We start from the raw sequence: 18,439 nt of genomic DNA, 5'->3' as shown, positions 1-18,439 counted from the left end.
CAGCAGTTGTTTGTGTACATCAGCCGCCGTACAAGAAAAGGAGTCGAGAGAAGGCTGGGTACTTTCAGGTGTGGGAGGCACAGTAGAGGGCGAAAATGATTGATTGACAGTAGAGGAAACAGAGATGAAATGGTCAGTGAGGATAGTAGCCATCAAACTAGGTTCAGTGACAAGTTGGCCATCAGAGGCCCTCATCGCTGTAATGGTGAATTTAGTTCGCCGCAATCTATTAACATGACTGTAGAAGACCTTCGGATTGGAAGCAATTTGCGCAGTGAGGTCAGCTTCAAATTTGCGCTTAAAGTTCCGACTAGCATTAGTTACGGCATTCCTGGCATTTTTGTACGCAGCGTAGTCTTTTCCAACCCGAGATTGGGAGTACCCACGGCGTTTAGAACGCACGTACTGCGCCCAGGTAGTGGTTTTAAAATGTAAAGATTTCTGGAAGCGATCAGAGAAATGAGCCGGACGAAGAGGACGGATGACCCGAAGAGGAACAAACGCTGAATACCGTCATGAAGGATGGCCGAAAAACGGGACCAGCAGAATTCAACATCGCCAGAGCCAAATTCAGCTCGAAAGTCGACCTGGGAGATAAAGGTACCGAACGAGTCGTAGTCCCCTCTGAAGAAGTCACGACATTGGCGGTGAGGCACCGATGGTGTTGGGCAGGCGATGCATAAGAGAATGACATTGTGGTCACTTTTACCCAGTGGAGGGAGCTGTTTGACATCGTAGACAAGGTGTTCTTCAATAGAGAAGACAAGGTCCAGTGTACTAGGGCGCTGGAAGACATATCCCAAACGGGTGTGACAGTAGATGGACTGTGTTAAGTTGGCGTCAGTGACCATTTCGAAAAAACGCTTAGTGGTGGCATCAGCTGGGGGAACAGTGCGTCCTAAGGACCAGTTTACGTAGGGATAGTTAAAGTCCCCCAGCAGTATTAACTCCGAGCGAAGAGTTGCATTGAAGCGGAGAGTGGCTTGTAGGACGTCTAGCAGCTTAGTGTGGTTGTCAAAGGAGGGAGACCGGTAAAGAAGGCAGAACAGGAACGAACGTCCCGGGACGAAACACTGAACAATCAGGAAATCCAGCCCGTACTGGGAGGAGAGGGTGTCTGAGTCAGATGGTGACAGGATATGGTGCTGCAACACAGTGCAGGAAGTAGGAAACATGAGAGCGACACCCCCTCCCTTTTGGGAACCAGAGCGGTCCCGGCGGAATATAGTAAACTGCGGCAGCCTCAGTTCGCCATCAAAGACCTCAGGTTTGAGACCAGTTTCCGTGAGAGCAACTATATCGACGTGGTTGGTGTAGATTATAGAGGCAAGTTCCGACGTCTTGTAGGTGGTTAGAGTACAGGGGTTGGTCAGCAGAAGCAAAAGCGGTTGACGTCGGGAAGAGTCACTCAGTGAGTTGGGAATAAACAGCCCCGCAAGGGGGTTCAGACAAGAAGATTGAGGAGTATTAGCAGTATTTACAGGAACCGCAGGAAGACAACCATCCTGAGTCGAATCAATAGCCGCGACAAGAACATAATCGTGCTTGGACGAATCCACAGGGTTAATTAGAGATTTCCAGTCAGTTTCCGGGCAATTTAGTAAAGTTGGCAAAAATGATAGCTCACCTCGCTTTTCACATGTACGGAGGCTTCGAGCTAGGGGTGTGCAAATACCTTTTTTTGGGGACCAAATCAAATATCAAATTTTTTTTTTAAGATCATCAAATACCAAATCAAATATTTGAAAAGTCAAATAATTTGGTCAAATAGTATTTGGTTAAAAATATTTGATCAAATACCAAATAGTATTCAAATATCAAATACTAGATCAAAAATCAAATAATTTGGTTTTCAAATAGTGTCAAATAGTTGTCTACAACCAGTTTCAATTTAAATAAGTAAAATAACTTAACCTCCATTTCATTTCTATTTAACAATAAGTCAATTACCCAATGAAACTATCTTAATTATCATTAATCAATTAATCATCAAACTATTCAGTTTAACTATTTATAATTATAGATATTAAAATTACGATCCATGGTTTTAAAATTTAAGTAATAGAAATTAAAAAGACAGATACTTTATTACCAAGTCATAAAAAAGGTAGCTTTCGGCCCAAATGTTAACAATACTAGCACTTACAATATTTACAATTACATCGCTGACAACAAAAAATAATATCATCCCTTTTTTATATATTTTTTTATACAACCTATTTATAGTTTGTTAATTATAAAGTGATTCCATTGTAATATCCAATAACTACTTTTATAGGTTTAATTTCCTCCAACCAAATATGTTAACCGTGCCTTTATCTAGATTTATAAGTATTAAGTGACAATTAAGTCTAATAGAAATTGAATTTTAAATTGTTTCTTACCATTAGTGTAAGTTGTTCAAGTCTTAATCTTGAACTTTTCTAATTAACTTAAGTCTCAAACTATTTAAATAAAAGCATTTATTAATGCCGGTTTAACATAAATAAATTTAAATAATAATAAATCTAACTAAAACAATAGACTAACTAGTAGTAAAGAACCAAGTTTCTTTTACACTGGTCCAGCTTATAATGCTTCTTGCTTTGTGTTTTAGTTTCGCTTTCATATTTCCATTGTTCAGCCAATGGCCAAAGCGCACGAGCTTTAAAATTTTTGGCGGGAAAACCCAGACAACTTCTAGCGGTTAATTGATCTATTATTTGAAATCAACAAATTCTATTTGAAGACACCAAATTATTTGATTTTGGAACTATTTGACCAATACCAAACTATTTGATATTACCAAATACATTTTATAGCTATTTTCAAATATCAAATTATTTGGTCAAGAAATAAAATATTTGACAAATAGTTTTAAACACTATTTGATTTGGCAAACCGGTTATTTGATTTGGTATTTGGTCCAAATAATTTGGTTGTACCAAATATTTTGCACACCCCTACTTCGAGCGTTTAAAAGTAGATAGTTTGAGGAAGGCAAAGGCGCAGGAGGAAGGTTACCCATCGGGTGCGAATGTGGCGCCAGAATGGTTGTTTGAGTAAATGAATGTGGCCCAGGAATGGTTATTTGAGTAAACTAATGTAGTGCAGGAATGGTTGTTTGAGTAGATTAATGTGATGCAGGAATTGTTGTTTGAGTAAAAGAATGTGGCGCCGGTATGGTTTTTTGAGGAAATGCTTGTCAGTATTGTTGAGGGGGGCATTGTTGCTCTGAGTTGGACGATGACGACGGGAGTGAGTATTGTTCATACCCCAAGGGTACAAAATTTGGGGAAATAGTTGAGCAGTAACTGTGTGGTTGAGGAATGGTAGGCATGACGAATTGTGGGAGGTTCGATAGGTGTTGAGGATGATGCGATGCATGATGGGACCATTGGGGACTTGGTGGAAAGTGAGTAGGTGATGAATGTACCCCTAATTGTTGAGGTTTTTGAGAGTTGAAGTGTCCATGGTTTCGGTGGGAAGGTACGTGGTGTAGCATTTCGATGAGGTTTGGAGGCTAACAGTATTGGTACAACTTTGTAATTCCAAACGCGAAGATTTTTTTCACCATTCAGAAGGCGTCGCTGTAATTCACTTACAGCAGAGTGGTAAAGGCGCTGTTGGGTTATTGTACGATCAGGGCGAGTATGTAGTTCAAATGTTGGATCTTGGCGAAGGTAGGATATATGTTGAAGGAACTTAGATTTATTTTGTCCATTGTCAAATAAAAGTTTGAAAGGCCTAGGATGACCCGAGAGCGAAGGACGGTCACGTGGGAGGCGAAAGTATTTGATCTGCTGGGGTAGCTCGCACTGACGTAATAAGTCTGCAACTTGAGCGCGTCCTGAACAATCATCAGAAGATTGTTGATCTTCGGGGACGTTAAGTAGTAGCACATTATTTTCCGTAAGTCTTCTTGACGTTTGTCAACAATCTCCTGAACCTTAGCGTTAACTTCAGATAAGTGGGTCGTTTCTCGTTTTTGAAGAAGAGGATCAATTTTCTCAAAAACATCATTTGTTATTTTGGAGATGTCAATCAGACTTTCCATTTTAGAAACGTAGGATGCTTCACGCGATTGTAAGGCCGAATCCAGGGGTGCGAAGACATCCGAGGCAATATTCGAAGCCTGAGTGTCAATTTTGTCAGTTAGGATATTGTGGCGTGAATCAAGGCCGACTTTAAACGCATTCGTTTCCACAGTGATTTGGTTAGATAACAATTCAAATTTAGCGTCATGCGACTGTTCGAGTTTAGTCAGTGCAGATTCAAGATTATGGACACAGTTTTTAAATTGGTTAATATCACTCAACGTAGTCTGCATGAGAGTTTCGAGAGATGACACTTTGTCGTCAATAGTTTGGTCATGCTTTCCGAGAGAAGTGGTTTCATCGCGGAGGAAAGACACCTGAATTTGGAGGAGCCTATGGTTTTCAGAAATGGCACACAGTTTGCAGACAAACGAGGTGTCATCATCTACCTCATCGAAAGTAATAGTATCATGGAGAGGGGAATTGTCAAATAATTCCCACCTGGAACATGTTTCACATCGGATCCAATCGAGAGGTTATTCCAATATATCTCGCTTTTTTCTTTTAGTCTTGAAAGGTTTATCTTTCGCCATTATGGAAACCCGCGGCCGCTATGAGCTTCGGCGTAGATTGCAAGAGAAATTAAAATATAAAATATATTTATTTAATTTTGCTAAGCCTAACTTTTAGGAATCGAAAAATAAACGAATTTGAAAAAGAGCGCGAGAAAAGAAAATTCATGCGACTGCCGTTGATAGCCACAGCCATAAATACAAGGGCTGATGTGTCTTGCGTTTACGAATCCGGAAAATTCATTTCCTGTCCATTCAGTATGTTTCTTGATTGACGTTTCATCAATAGAGCTGATCTGATTTGTCACTCACATTTATAATGTAGTTAAAACTTGGAACGATTTTGTTTATCCATTCTTGTAGAGGGTTGGGATGTGGTAAACAAAGGTGTTTTCTCAAGAAATCGTATGCTTTCGGAGAATAAAAATGAACTGTCATGGCAAAGCTTCGTAGTAACCGAGGGTATTGCTGATTTTTTATTCTTCAATCCAGTTTGGTGTAAAAATTTAAACAGTTCTATTGAAGTTGGACCAAATCTTTCGTCTAAATTCAATAAAAGCTTTCGTTTTCTCATTTCACCAAGAGTTTTTTAAAGATGAATCATCTTCAATCTCGTCCGTTTCAGTAGATTCAAAATCCATCCATACTGACTACAAATTGTAAATAAGGTAAATCACGGAATATTAATTATTAGGGCAACTATTTTCTTCTGCATATTCTTTATCTGAGGATGACACTTCTAACTCGGGAGTGTCGAGACCATAGAATGTTTCATATTGGACATCCGAAGACTTTTTGGGAGTTTCAATGCTTGCGTGCAACAGTAGGTGCTAGATTAATCTCGAGTGTCTCCGAACTGACCAAATCATTATGTTAGCTGTAAGTCTGTTATAAAGATGTTTTTGTATGTACCGATATCACTAATATTATTAAACCCTTAAAATTGTATACTTTTCTCCCAGTTTTGTTGAATCTCAAGGGAAAATACAATTTGGAACTTCACAAGCTTCAACTATTTTCAGATTTATTTAAATTTACATAAGCACTCTAATTAAATTATTATAATTAATTCAAAATTGTATGTAAAATAAGTAATATTTCAAACTTAAAAAAATTTACTTTATTTATGATAATAAAGCCTATTACAAGATGAAACTTATGGATATGCATGTTACGATTATGAAAGATTTAGACCAAAGAGATAAAATACTAGACACTCGTCTTCAGGGAATGGAGGCTGAACAAGCTCAACAAAGATCTGAGGTACTATCCTCGCAGCAGAATGTTACAGAAATGAACAGCACAACGAAGAGTTTGGTACAGCAGGTCGAAGAACAAAATCAACTTATTTCGGCTCTCCAACAAACTGGGGCTACCGCGGGTCGTGGTCCGGAAGAATATTATAGCTTATAAGGTAGAGGAGGCTATTGAGGGTCCGGAAGGGATGAAAGAATGGCTGGTTGGGCGACTATGTTTGACCAAAGAGTTCGATGTGGTTCGCTGCTGTCGTATATGGAGGAGCTCGGATCGTAAATTTCAACCAATTAAAATCACTCTAGATTCTATGGCGACTCGGGATTATATATTATCCGAGGCCAGGAAATTAAATGAGAATGCAGGAGCAGAAGTCCCTTCTTTTGCCCTTTATGTGGACAGACCTCTGATTCAACGCCTTAGCAACAGAATGCGTAATACGTTTTTCCGTGGCGGTTTTAGACAACGTGCCCCTAGATATCGTCGTAGCAATCAACGGGTAAATGAACGTTCCAATGAAAAATACGCTGCTAGTAACGATGACAAAAATACGGACAGGTCTAACATAAGAGATGATGAAAAAAACGGGGGAAAGGGTCGCCCACAACTGCCGATGTTGGCGACCCTCACCAAAGTAGTGTTATAAATGAGAGAACGCTCTATGAGGCACTAATGAGGTATCTGGGCTCCGGGCACCGTACCTCACAGAAATAACATGGGGCACTATTTGACGGTGTCTAGAAAAAAAAGTACCGGTTCAACATCGACGCGTTTGAGACACCTAATGAGGCACCGGGACACCGGCACCGTGCCTCATAGAAATAACATGGGGCACCATTTGACGGTGACCGGCACCGTGCCTCATAGAAATAACATGGGACACTTTTTGACGGTGTCTAGAAATAACATGGGGCACTATTTGACGGTGTCTAGAAAAAAGGACCGGCTCAACATCGACGCGTTCGCCGACCGTAAATCCTCATAGAATTAACATGAAGTATTATTTAACGGTATCTCACGACCACCATGCCGCATAGAATTAACACGGGGAATTATATTGACGGTATTTGATGCGTACACCGGTCGTAATTGTACTGCGAGAGAGCTGTGAGTACCGTATCTCATAGAAAATACATGGAGACGAGGATTTGAATATTGACCGTGAATTGTTCAATCGCGTATTGCGTGGATATACCCTTAATTTACAAAGCCTGCTTAATCTGCTGTTTCGAACGTGGTGGTATAATCCTAATTGTTTAAGGCGTGGTACAAAGTGCAACAAAGTTTACTATAAAAGCCAGAATTTTCCTTTAAAATATCATTCGGAATTAGGATCCCTGAGTCTCTTACACCTTAGAATTCGAATACTCAGAAGATGTAAGTATAAACCTTTCCACATTAAATTACTTTAAGTGATTTCTAACGATTTCGATACCCCTTTTAGGAACGTCGGTAAGGTTTTCCCTATTTCTACTACGAAGGGGGTATCGGTAACCCCAGACTGTCATATTCACGTCGGTACTTTGGATGGTAGTGTTGGAATTGAGTTGACGGAAAGTCAGTTCAAGCAACTACGGAGAGCGAGCGGTCAAATTACTACGTTCTTGGAAGACGATTCGATCCCAAATTCTACGTGGTTCTTTGAAGGATCAGAAACGAGACGAGTCGAGCTATGCATTTTCCAAACGCGGAAGGGAGTGGACGTGAGAGAAATAATCCTGGGAACTGGGACCAACTACGGAAAGCGCATCTTCACCAAACAGGGCTTTACTGTCACGCAATACCCCTGGAAGACGTTGATGGATAAATACGACGAAGTGATGACGTATCACAACGAAGTAAAACGCGTCTTCAATGATATTAAAGGAGTCGTTCTGACCGCGATTACAGACTACGTGAATAAGCAATGCGAAGGTTGCAAAATTGATCATCCCTCACAAAGGCAGCACGATTGTCTGATGATTGATTGGAACTCTCGTTTAGATATACATTTGTTTGACGCGATGGATAGAATTAGTTATTCCGAAATCACTTTAAAACTTGACACGTTTTTAAGCGAGGACTTTCGCGATACTATATTGACTTTCATAATGTGCAACGCTAAAAAAATGTTGTATAAAACTGAAGACTTTTGAATTTGTCAATAAAAAACTTGAGTATTAAAAACTGGGCTCTTTATTTTGTAGCTCATTTAGAGACATGGAACCAGTAATGAAACATCCGTTCACCGGGCTCGTCGCTGGGCCCACGCAATGTGGAAAGTCCCACTTCCTTGCTAAATTAATTAAACATAATGAGTCGTGCATTGCTCCTCCACCTCAAAGAATAGTTTGGTGTTATACTGAGTACCAAGATAAATTATTTAATTCGGTATTGGAGCATAATCCTACCGTAGAGTTTCACGAGGGTTTATTAGACCCAAACAATTTAAATCCGACGATTAGAAATTTTGTAATTCTCGATGATCTCTTATGTGAAATAGCGAATAACAAAGACGTCACAAATTTATTTATACGAGGTTCGCATCATCGTAACACGTCCGTACTGATTTTAATGCAAAATTTGTTTTATCACGGGAAAGAAGTTAGAACTCTCAATTTGAATTCACAGTACCTCGTCATTTTCCGTTCGGCTAGAGACGTTTCCAGCGTGCTAAATATCGCTAAACAAATTTCATCGGCTAATACCAAATTCGTTGTTGACGCGTTTCGTCAAGCCGTGGTGAAACCATACGGTTATTTATTCATCGACTTGAAACCAAATACCGCAGATGAATATCGGCTGCGAACGGGGATCATACCGGGAGAAGAAGCCGCGATTTTCATCCCGAAATAAAATCAAAATGACTATAGCAACGTCAAAACGTGTGTATAAAAACTTGGTTGTTTTGGTGGCCGCTGTAGTGCTTAAGGCGGAGCAGCGGGGTACAAATACATATACTTATGTGTAAAAACTTGGATTTTTTAAAATATTTGAGCACGTGTAATGTGAAACAGAGGAAAGCTATCATTAAACTAGCGAATCGCGACGCCATCTTAGCGCTGGTCGAATGTTGTATAAATGTACTACGCGGGAACATTCAGTTAACAGATGGACAAAAGAGTCGATTGAAGAAACATCGTAAAGCCTTACATCATCTTTGCGCAAAAATTCCTCTCGCTAAAAGAAAACAGATTCTAGTTCAGAAGGGTGGAGTTCTCCCGTTTTTGTTAGCTCCACTTCTTTCTATCGTTAGCTCAGTCGCCGGCGCTGCGATAAGCCGCGCCATTAATAAATAAATGGCCCGAAAAATGATTTTAGTGTCTGAAGACGCTTTACGTCGAATGAAGAATGCTACTCCCGAAGATGTTCCCAGTGAAATACCATCCTTGGATAAAGAAATGAAAACGATCCTCGACGATCCCAATATGACAGAATCCGAAAAATTAACGTTATATAATCAATCTTTGCAGCGACACATAATATCTAATCGCCAACCAGTTGAAAAACAACAGACTGTTAAAAACAAAACGTGGTACGAAGAAATTGCGACGTCTATTCCGTCAAGTATGCTTACCGACGCGATATCGTTGTACAATTGGACATTACGTTTTATTTCGTGGAACGAACTCGGTGAAATGACATTTGGAGGACGAGTCGTTTCTGGATCAAACGTAATCGATTTAATTTACGACGCGGTTAGAAAAACCAAGTCAAATTCCGACCCTACGGGATTCAAGAACTTCTACGAAGTATTGCAAAACAATAATGTACCAAAAAAATATATCAAGAATCCTACTAGAATAAGTTCTTTAAAATCGTTATCTTTTAACACGTCACCACCTAGACAAAATCAGTGGGTGACGATTTGAATGTATTTACCAATAAAACATTTAACCACCAGTTACTGTTATTTAGTTCAATCCCATATCTCATAATGGATGGTTGCACGGAAGTTGTAGCTGAAAGTATCGTATCCACATTAACTATATCATTTTCGAAAAATCCAAAACTATTAACCGTCGTTTTAATTATATTAATTTTTGTAATAGTCGAATTATTCGATTTCTTAATATTGTACTACACGACACCCACACATGGAAATTACACTAATTACGGATAAGCTAGAGAAGATCTATTACGACGTAGCGGACTCTGGCGGGTACGTTGGCGTTCGCGGACTATATCGTTCCGCTCGAGAAAAGGGTATCAAAGTTACGTTGAAAAATGTGAGGGAATTTTTACAAAACCAAGATACCTATACTCTACATAAAAATGCAAAGTGGCGATACAAACGAAATAAAACGATAGTGTACGGCATTGACGATCAATGGCAAGCCGACCTCATTGACCTCCAGAAACTTTCCAGGCTAAACAATGGGTATCGCTATATTCTCGCGTGTATTGATATTTTTAGTAAGTACGCTGACGTCGAACCGGTGAAAAATAAGAAAGGAGAGACTATAGTGAACGCTCTAAAAAAGATATTAGATGGTGAAAGGAAACCAAAGCGAATGCAGAGTGACTACGGGAATGAGTTTGTTTGTAAAGCCGTTCAATCCGAATTAAATTCCCGCGAAATAGAATTTTTCGCGACGAACTCTGAAGTGAAAGCCAGCATCGTTGAGCGGTTTATTCGATCGTTTAAATCGAGAATGTATCGATATTTTACAAGGAAAAATACTTATAAGTACGTTGACGTGCTTCAAGAATTAGTTAGCGCCTATAATAACAGTTATCACCGAGCAATTAAATGTAAACCCGTCAATGTAAATCCCGAAAATTCGAAAATAACTTGGAAAAATTTGTACGGAGATATAGACTTTAGTCCTCCGATAAAGTACGACTTCGAAATTGGAGACATTGTCAGAATAAGCAAAAACAAGGGACTATTCGAAAAAGGATATCTCTCGAATTATTCGGAAGAATTATTTCGAGTGATTAAGCAGATACCGAGACAACCGCCGGTATATAAACTGGAGGCGCTAGATTCGGAGCCCATTTTAGGAATTTTTTACAAAGAAGAAGTACAAAAGGTGGGGAAAGATCTTGACACTTGCGCGTTCAAAATTGAAAAAGTGCTCAGGAGGCGACGGAAATCTGATCATTCAGTCGAGTTACTCGTACGCTGGAAGGGGTACGGACCGCAATTTGATAGTTGGGTTCAAGAAGTAGACTTAGAATGAGTTTCTATATCACTCTACCATCCGATTCTTCGCTGAATTACTTTCCGGGTAATACTCTGAGCAAATTCATAGCCTACCTTCCGGAGAATGTTCAGCTGAATGGACCTTACGAAGTAGGTTTAGCGGAAATAAGTTATCCTAGAACGTGGAATAATATCAAAGAAGAACGGGTAGTGCGAGTTGGTTCGGATGATATCAAACTGGAAGATTTTAGGTATATACCTAGAGCAAATTTTTCTTCTATCGAAGATTTACTTGAAATGTTAAAATTTGAGAATAAAAGGGTCGAGTTCAAATACCATAAACATCTGAAACGAGTTGAGGTTCATATAACTAAGAGTTTTTACTGTATCATCCCTCCCGATATAGCGATGATGTTGGGATTTTCTCTTAAGCAAGAAGGCGAATTTGAAATTAGAAAATCTTCGTTAGCCCCTTATACCGTAAATATGGACGTAGGATTACATTCATTGTTTGTCTATTCTGACATCGTTGAAAATACGATCGTGGGGGACAGGAACGTCCCTCTTTTAAGAATTATTAACGTGAAAGGAAAAGACGGGGAAACTGTGAATACTGAATTTTCTCGTCCACATTACCTACCCGCCGCTTCTTCCAACATACAAACTATCGAGATTAATCTTATGGACGACTTGGGGAACCCCGTGCAATTTGAACGTGGAAAGGTGCACGTTACTCTACATTTTAGACCGCGGAGGGCCTGGCTCGCTCTATAATAGCGAGTGTCGGGAACAAGTAGTCCTCAGTTTAATGAAAAGTAACGAATGACGAACATCATGAGACGGCCGCAATACATTTCCTCCGTAAGCGATTACGAGAGGTACTATTTAAATCAGGCTGGATACGGATCAATCCCCGTGTATCGCGGCGTGGGTGTCCAGAGAGGCTATGGATTGGGTAACATACTTGCTTCGGCATTTCGTCGTGCCATGCCGCTTTTGAAGCGCGGAGCCCAGTTTCTAGGAAGAAAATTTCTCGATACTGGAGCGAAAGTCGTGTCTGACGTCGCTAGCGGTATCGCAATTAAATCATCGCTAGCGAAGAGATCTAAGAGCGCTGGTAAAGAGACATTGTTATCAGCCGCGGAAGCCGTTACGCGAATGATGGGATCTGGAATTAAAAAGAGGCGTAGAGCATCGCGCAAAGTCACTCGAGCTAAAACCAAGAAGAAGAAAGCATCGTGCCGATCTTACTCCGATATATTTTCATAAAGTCTTAGATTGGCGTTGATACATCCGAACTCTAGTGGTTGCGTGAATTCCGAATTGGACCTTTTCGAAGTCCCGTTAACGCAAACGGGGATTATCGGTGGCGAATGGGTCGAATACCACCCCATTTCCAGCATTAGCAACAATTCAGCGTTAACGTTTTGCATTAGTGGGAATTCCGAAGCCTACATCGACCTATCACAAACTCTCCTTCACGTTCAGGTGGATGTGAAATTGGAAAACGGATCTTACCCTAAAGCCCCCGTTGTTACTCCGGCGGGTGTGGTTACGACCCCGGCGGATAATGTAGCCCCCATCAATTTGTTTTTGCACAGTCTATTTCCCGAAGTCCACTTATTTTTAAACGAAAAATCAGTTACTCCTTCCGCTCAGAATTACCCGTACAAAAGTATGATTCAAACTATGTTAACATTTGGAGACTCTGCTAAAACGAGTCATCTTACCAGCGGCCTATTCTATCGCGACACGGCGTACGAGTTCAACGATTTCGTGAACAATAAAGGTTTCTTACAAAGAGCCAGCTTCGCTCAAAAGGGAACTATAGATATGATCGGCGCTCTTCATTTAGATATTTGTCAACAGCCGCGCTTCCTTTTGAACTTGGTGGATTTAAAATTTGTTTTTGGGAAATCAAATACCGAATTTTGTTTACACTCTGACGTAAAATGTAAATTGGTCATTAAATCAGCTTCGTTATATTTGAGGAAAGTCAAGTTAATTCCCGAAATCCCACTATCACACGCCAAAGTGTTACAAATGTCGAGAGCGAAGTACCCAATTTCCCGCACGGAAGTGATGTCGTTTTCGATTCCGAGAGGCAACATGAGCGTCGTGCAAGATCATTTATTTACAGGACAAATTCCGAATAAAGTCGTAATCGGGATGGTTGAGCAAAACGCGTTTCTGGGTGAACTCAAATCGTCGCCATATAATTTCCAGCATTTCAATTTAAACCACATTGGTTTGTTCGTCGACGGCAGTAGCGTACCACATAAAGCCCTAACACCTAACTTCGCGGAGCGTAGCTACATCCAAGCGTACACCAATTTATTTCTTCAAACGGGTCAGTGGAACATTGACGAGGGAAACCAAATAAGTCGCGAAGATTACGCCGGTGGAAATTGCCTTTTCGTCTACGATTTGACTGCCGATTTAATGAACAATGCCTCTCATTTTCATCTTGTTAAAAACGGAAATTTGAGGCTGGAAATGAAATTCGCTTCCGCGTTACCCGAAACGATTGCCGTAATTGTTTACGCGGAATTCCAGAGTTTGATTGAAATTGATAAGAACCGAACCGTAATCTTCGACTAGAATGGACACAATGCAGCTAACGAGAATTTTGGAGAAAGATAATTTCACCAGACTTATTTCGAGGCGTATTCGCCGCGGACCAACTACCAAAGTTCGTGACGACGTTTCCATCTCTGTATATCGTGAACACGGATACGTCGAATGACGATGGTCAGCACTGGATAGTTTTGTATTTCTCGAAGAATAATACAAATACCGAGATGTTCGACTCCTACGGTAACCCCCCAGATATGTTTCGCTTTAATGACTTTGTCGAAAGAAATAGTAAAACTGTGACATTTAACTCTTTACAACTTCAAGGAAATCGAAGCGTGACGTGTGGAGGTTTTTGCGTGTATTTTGCTCTTAATAGATGTAGGGGTGTAAAAATGTTCGATATTGTGACTAGATTTTTTAAAAATAAAAATGTAAATGATAAAATGATAAAAGAATTTATGTATTCAAGGTATTCAATAAATTTTCAATAACTTAGTAAAACTTCTTTAATTTACATTTTACATTCAAAATAACACCAGTGGGTTTGTTTGGTGATCTCCACAGTCTACATTACATCAAAGTAAAAATTTAAAAAGTTAGTTACATTTTTACGTTAAATTAAAAATATCATTTAAATAAGATAGTTTCATTTTATTTACATTACGCTTTAAGTTCAAAATATATTTTTAATAGAAATACAATAGAAGACTGAACTATTGGCGATTTAAAATATCGATCCAGTAATGACCATGCGATAGGGTTCGAATGCCGTCCCCCAAAATATACCTTTTATTATCGCATGGATTAAGAGACATTTTGTTTTGGGAGACGGTAAATAGCTGATGCCTCTGATTGACGATCCGCTTCATAGAATTGCTCGTAATTCGAGTAGCCATGAGGCAGTCGCGGTAACTCGAGTGTCGGATATCCTTTTCCACTACTAGCTTACAAACACCTTTCGCGGTTTTTTCTCCCCCCTTTCCGAAAGGATGGAGTACATTTTGGGGCGGAGCCCAACGAACTCCCGTATAGGGATCCCATCCATTTCATCTTTCATCTTTCCAATGACTTTTTTGTTTACGTCATTGAAAAGAGGATGATTCGTGGGATACCCCGAGAAATCGAAGAGATGGGAGGAATTTCCGAAGTCCGTGTAAACGTCCTCCGTTTGTATATTGTACGCCAGGCTGTCCGTGTCCGTGAAAAGTAATCGGACCTTTTCACCGTAGGTCTTGCGCATGTACTCGTAATGAAACTCGTACATGGTTAGTTTCGAAAGATCCAAAACGGTGAAACCAGTGTAAATTGGTCTATTCAAAGTAAGTGACTTCTTCTTCATATGAATACCCACGAGTTCGTTGTGGAAAATCGTGAATTTTTCAAATGCCGGAGAAGACGCTTTCTTAATAGCCCGCTCAGGTGTTTGTACGAGATGGAAATCTATCCGATTTCTCAAGTTCTCCATTGTTTTACCTATTATTGAAACGAAATGAGATTAGTACTTATTATTCCGATAATTTGTATACGTGGCTACTTGCGTATAAACTAAATTACATTTATTAAACCAAAAGAATTTATTTCGCGCAATAAATACTGTTGGTAAAAAAAATAATCTACTTATTTTTCATTTACTTTGATTAATAACGTACAGTCTGTTAAATAAGTCTTCGACAAAGGGATTTTTAGCACTTTTTTTCAATTTTCTCGAAACGTGTAAGCGATAACAAACTGAATCCAATGGCATTTTTTGATATTTTTTTATTTCCTTTCACATGGCGTTGTTGGTTTTTGCATAGCACCAATAGTTTGGGCGGGAACGCCAAATGTCGAATATGACAACTTTTTAAATAGCAGAGTTACGGTCCTGAAAGCGACATTTTTGACTTCGGGGTGGTCGATTTGTATTTAGAAATTGTCACTGTTATCGCCCTACGACCAACGGTTGAGGAGCTATCGCCGGTTGAAATTTTTGGTTTCATTGGTGAAAAACTATAAGACGTGAAATGCGACTTTCGGCATTCCCTCCGTTGATTCACAGCATATTAACAACAATTAATTTTATATAGGAAATTTTGAAAATAGTGGCTCGATGAGGATGGAAACAATGAAAGTGGAAAATAGGTGTAGAAAACTATACCCTGTGGTGGATCATTAGGTTCCGCTAGGCTCGTTTTTAACACAAGTAACATAATTTCCATAAGTATGACATTTCTCGTTGCTCCAATTTTTAAAATTATAGTCACTGTCTTTCAAGATATGGGGAAACAAAATTCACTCGAGACAAGGCTGCTTCGGCACGTATGACGACTTTAAAATAAATGATAAAACGTGTTGGAAAATCGATAATAGATGGAAGCACCTTGTCGGCGATCGGAGCAACCATAGCCATCTTCGATATATAGACCAATTCAAAAATAACGTAGGCAATGATAGAGCGAAAATATGAAAACACTGCAAATGGTTCCGAGAATCTTCTACAAATTTAAGATATTTATTCCAATATAAGAAAAAACAATACAAATTCGAAGGGTTTAAGTTTTAGATTTTTTAATTATTCAATATGTTTAATATTTAAAGAAATAACATTAAGTAACAAAAATTCAATAAGGAATTGAATCACCTCTTCTTCTCAAACACTCTCTAAGTCGTCTACGAAACGACCTGGTTAAATTTTCCAAGTGTTGCGGCGTTACGCGGTTAAACGCGTCTATGACCATGTTCTTTAAATCTTCGACGTCGGTTTGTATCCTGTTGTCCATTAGATATACTATTAAGGCCCAGAAGTTTTCTATGGAGTTGAGATCCCGAGACAAAGGTGGCCAATCCAACACTTGGATTCCTTCTTCTTCGAGAAACTGCGTGACCACCCTCGCAGTGTGAGCAGGGCAGTTATCGTGCATGAAGAAGACCCTAGATACCCACAGAAAACCAGTAAACAAAATGATACTGGAAATTATCCACCGACTTGTCATTACCTTCCAGCGTTTTCCAATCCATATATGACCGCTAACGACAGTAGCATGGAGTCCCTGAGAATTTGGATGTAAGATTGGCTGTTTAAACGTCCAATTACGGGTCTTAGAACTCCAGCTTGCCCATCCCCAATACAGCTCCACACGTTAACGCAGAATCGCCCGCTCATTTTAGTTTTCGTCGTGAACCTCGAGTTTCATTACGAGTACATGCGCAAGACCTACGGTGAAAAGGTCCGATTACTTTTCACGGACACGGACAGCCTGGCGTACAATATACAAACGGAGGACGTTTACACGGACTTCGGAAATTCCTCCCATCTCTTCGATTTCTCGGGGTATCCCACGAATCATCCTCTTTTCAATGACGTAAACAAAAAAGTCATTGGAAAGATGAAAGATGAAATGGATGGGATCCCTATACGGGAGTTCGTTGGGCTCCGCCCCAAAATGTACTCCATCCTTTCGGAAAGGGGGGAGAAAAAACCGCGAAAGGTGTTTGTAAGCTAGTAGTGGAAAAGGATATCCGACACTCGAGTTACCGCGACTGCCTCATGGCTACTCGAATTACGAGCAATTCTATGAAGCGGATCGTCAATCAGAGGCATCAGCTATTTACCGTCTCCCAAAACAAAATGTCTCTTAATCCATGCGATAATAAAAGGTATATTTTGGGGGACGGCATTCGAACCCTATCGCATGGTCATTACTGGATCGATATTTTAAATCGCCAATAGTTCAGTCTTCTATTGTATTTCTATTAAAAATATATTTTGAACTTAAAGCGTAATGTAAATAAAATGAAACTATCTTATTTAAATGATATTTTTAATTTAACGTAAAAATGTAACTAACTTTTTAAATTTTTACTTTGATGTAATGTAGACTGTGGAGATCACCAAACAAACCCACTGGTGTTATTTTGAATGTAAAATGTAAATTAAAGAAGTTTTACTAAGTTATTGAAAATTTATTGAATACCTTGAATACATAAATTCTTTTATCATTTTATCATTTACATTTTTATTTTAAAAAAATCTAGTCACAATATCGAACATTTTTACACCCCTACATCTATTAAGAGCAAAATACACGCAAAAACCTCCACACGTCACGCTTCGATTTCCTTGAAGTTGTAAAGAGTTAAATGTCACAGTTTTACTATTTCTTTCGACAAAGTCATTAAAGCGAAACATATCTGGGGGGTTACCGTAGGAGTCGAACATCTCGGTATTTGTATTATTCTTCGAGAAATACAAAACTATCCAGTGCTGACCATCGTCATTCGACGTATCCGTGTTCACGATATACAGAGATGGAAACGTCGTCACGAACTTTGGTAGTTGGTCCGCGGCGAATACGCCTCGAAATAAGTCTCTGGTGAAATTATCTTTCTCCAAAATTCTCGTTAGCTGCATTGTGTCCATTCTAGTCGAAGATTACGGTTCGGTTCTTATCAATTTCAATCAAACTCTGGAATTCCGCGTAAACAATTACGGCAATCGTTTCGGGTAACGCGGAAGCGAATTTCATTTCCAGCCTCAAATTTCCGTTTTTAACAAGATGAAAATGAGAGGCATTGTTCATTAAATCGGCAGTCAAATCGTAGACGAAAAGGCAATTTCCACCGGCGTAATCTTCGCGACTTATTTGGTTTCCCTCGTCAATGTTCCACTGACCCGTTTGAAGAAATAAATTGGTGTACGCTTGGATGTAGCTACGCTCCGCGAAGTTAGGTGTTAGGGCTTTATGTGGTACGCTACTGCCGTCGACGAACAAACCAATGTGGTTTAAATTGAAATGCTGGAAATTATATGGCGACGATTTGAGTTCACCCAGAAACGCGTTTTGCTCAACCATCCCGATTACGACTTTATTCGGAATTTGTCCTGTAAATAAATGATCTTGCACGACGCTCAT

The 18,439-nt window shown here is 39.6% G+C and overlaps 2 protein-coding genes across 2 annotated transcripts; one reads left to right on the top strand and one right to left on the bottom strand.

The window, feature by feature from the left end:
- The first annotated feature begins 13,079 nt into the window (after positions 1-13,079).
- LOC149925294 (uncharacterized protein F54H12.2-like) lies at positions 13,080-13,571 on the top strand. The gene has a single exon (XM_090161726.1). The coding sequence runs from the start codon at positions 13,080-13,082 to the stop codon at positions 13,569-13,571; it is 492 nt and encodes a 163-aa protein (XP_090017852.1).
- A 4,376-nt stretch (positions 13,572-17,947) lies between these two features.
- LOC149925293 (uncharacterized protein F54H12.2-like) lies at positions 17,948-18,439 on the bottom strand. Its single transcript, XM_090161725.1, has one exon. The coding sequence runs from the start codon at positions 18,437-18,439 to the stop codon at positions 17,948-17,950; it is 492 nt and encodes a 163-aa protein (XP_090017851.1).

Source organism: Leiobunum rupestre, chromosome 10 (assembly GCF_980474605.1).
Source record: "Leiobunum rupestre chromosome 10, qqLeiRupe1.1.hap1, whole genome shotgun sequence".
NCBI classification, from domain to species: Eukaryota; Metazoa; Arthropoda; class Arachnida; order Opiliones; family Sclerosomatidae; genus Leiobunum; species Leiobunum rupestre.
This window is presented reverse-complemented; position numbering and strand designations above follow the sequence as displayed.

Coding starts and splice junctions, on each gene's coding strand:
- LOC149925294 (XM_090161726.1), top strand. CDS start 13,080: ATGAGCGTCGTGCAAGATCATTTATTTACAGGACAAATTCCGAATAAA.
- LOC149925293 (XM_090161725.1), bottom strand. CDS start 18,439: ATGAGCGTCGTGCAAGATCATTTATTTACAGGACAAATTCCGAATAAA.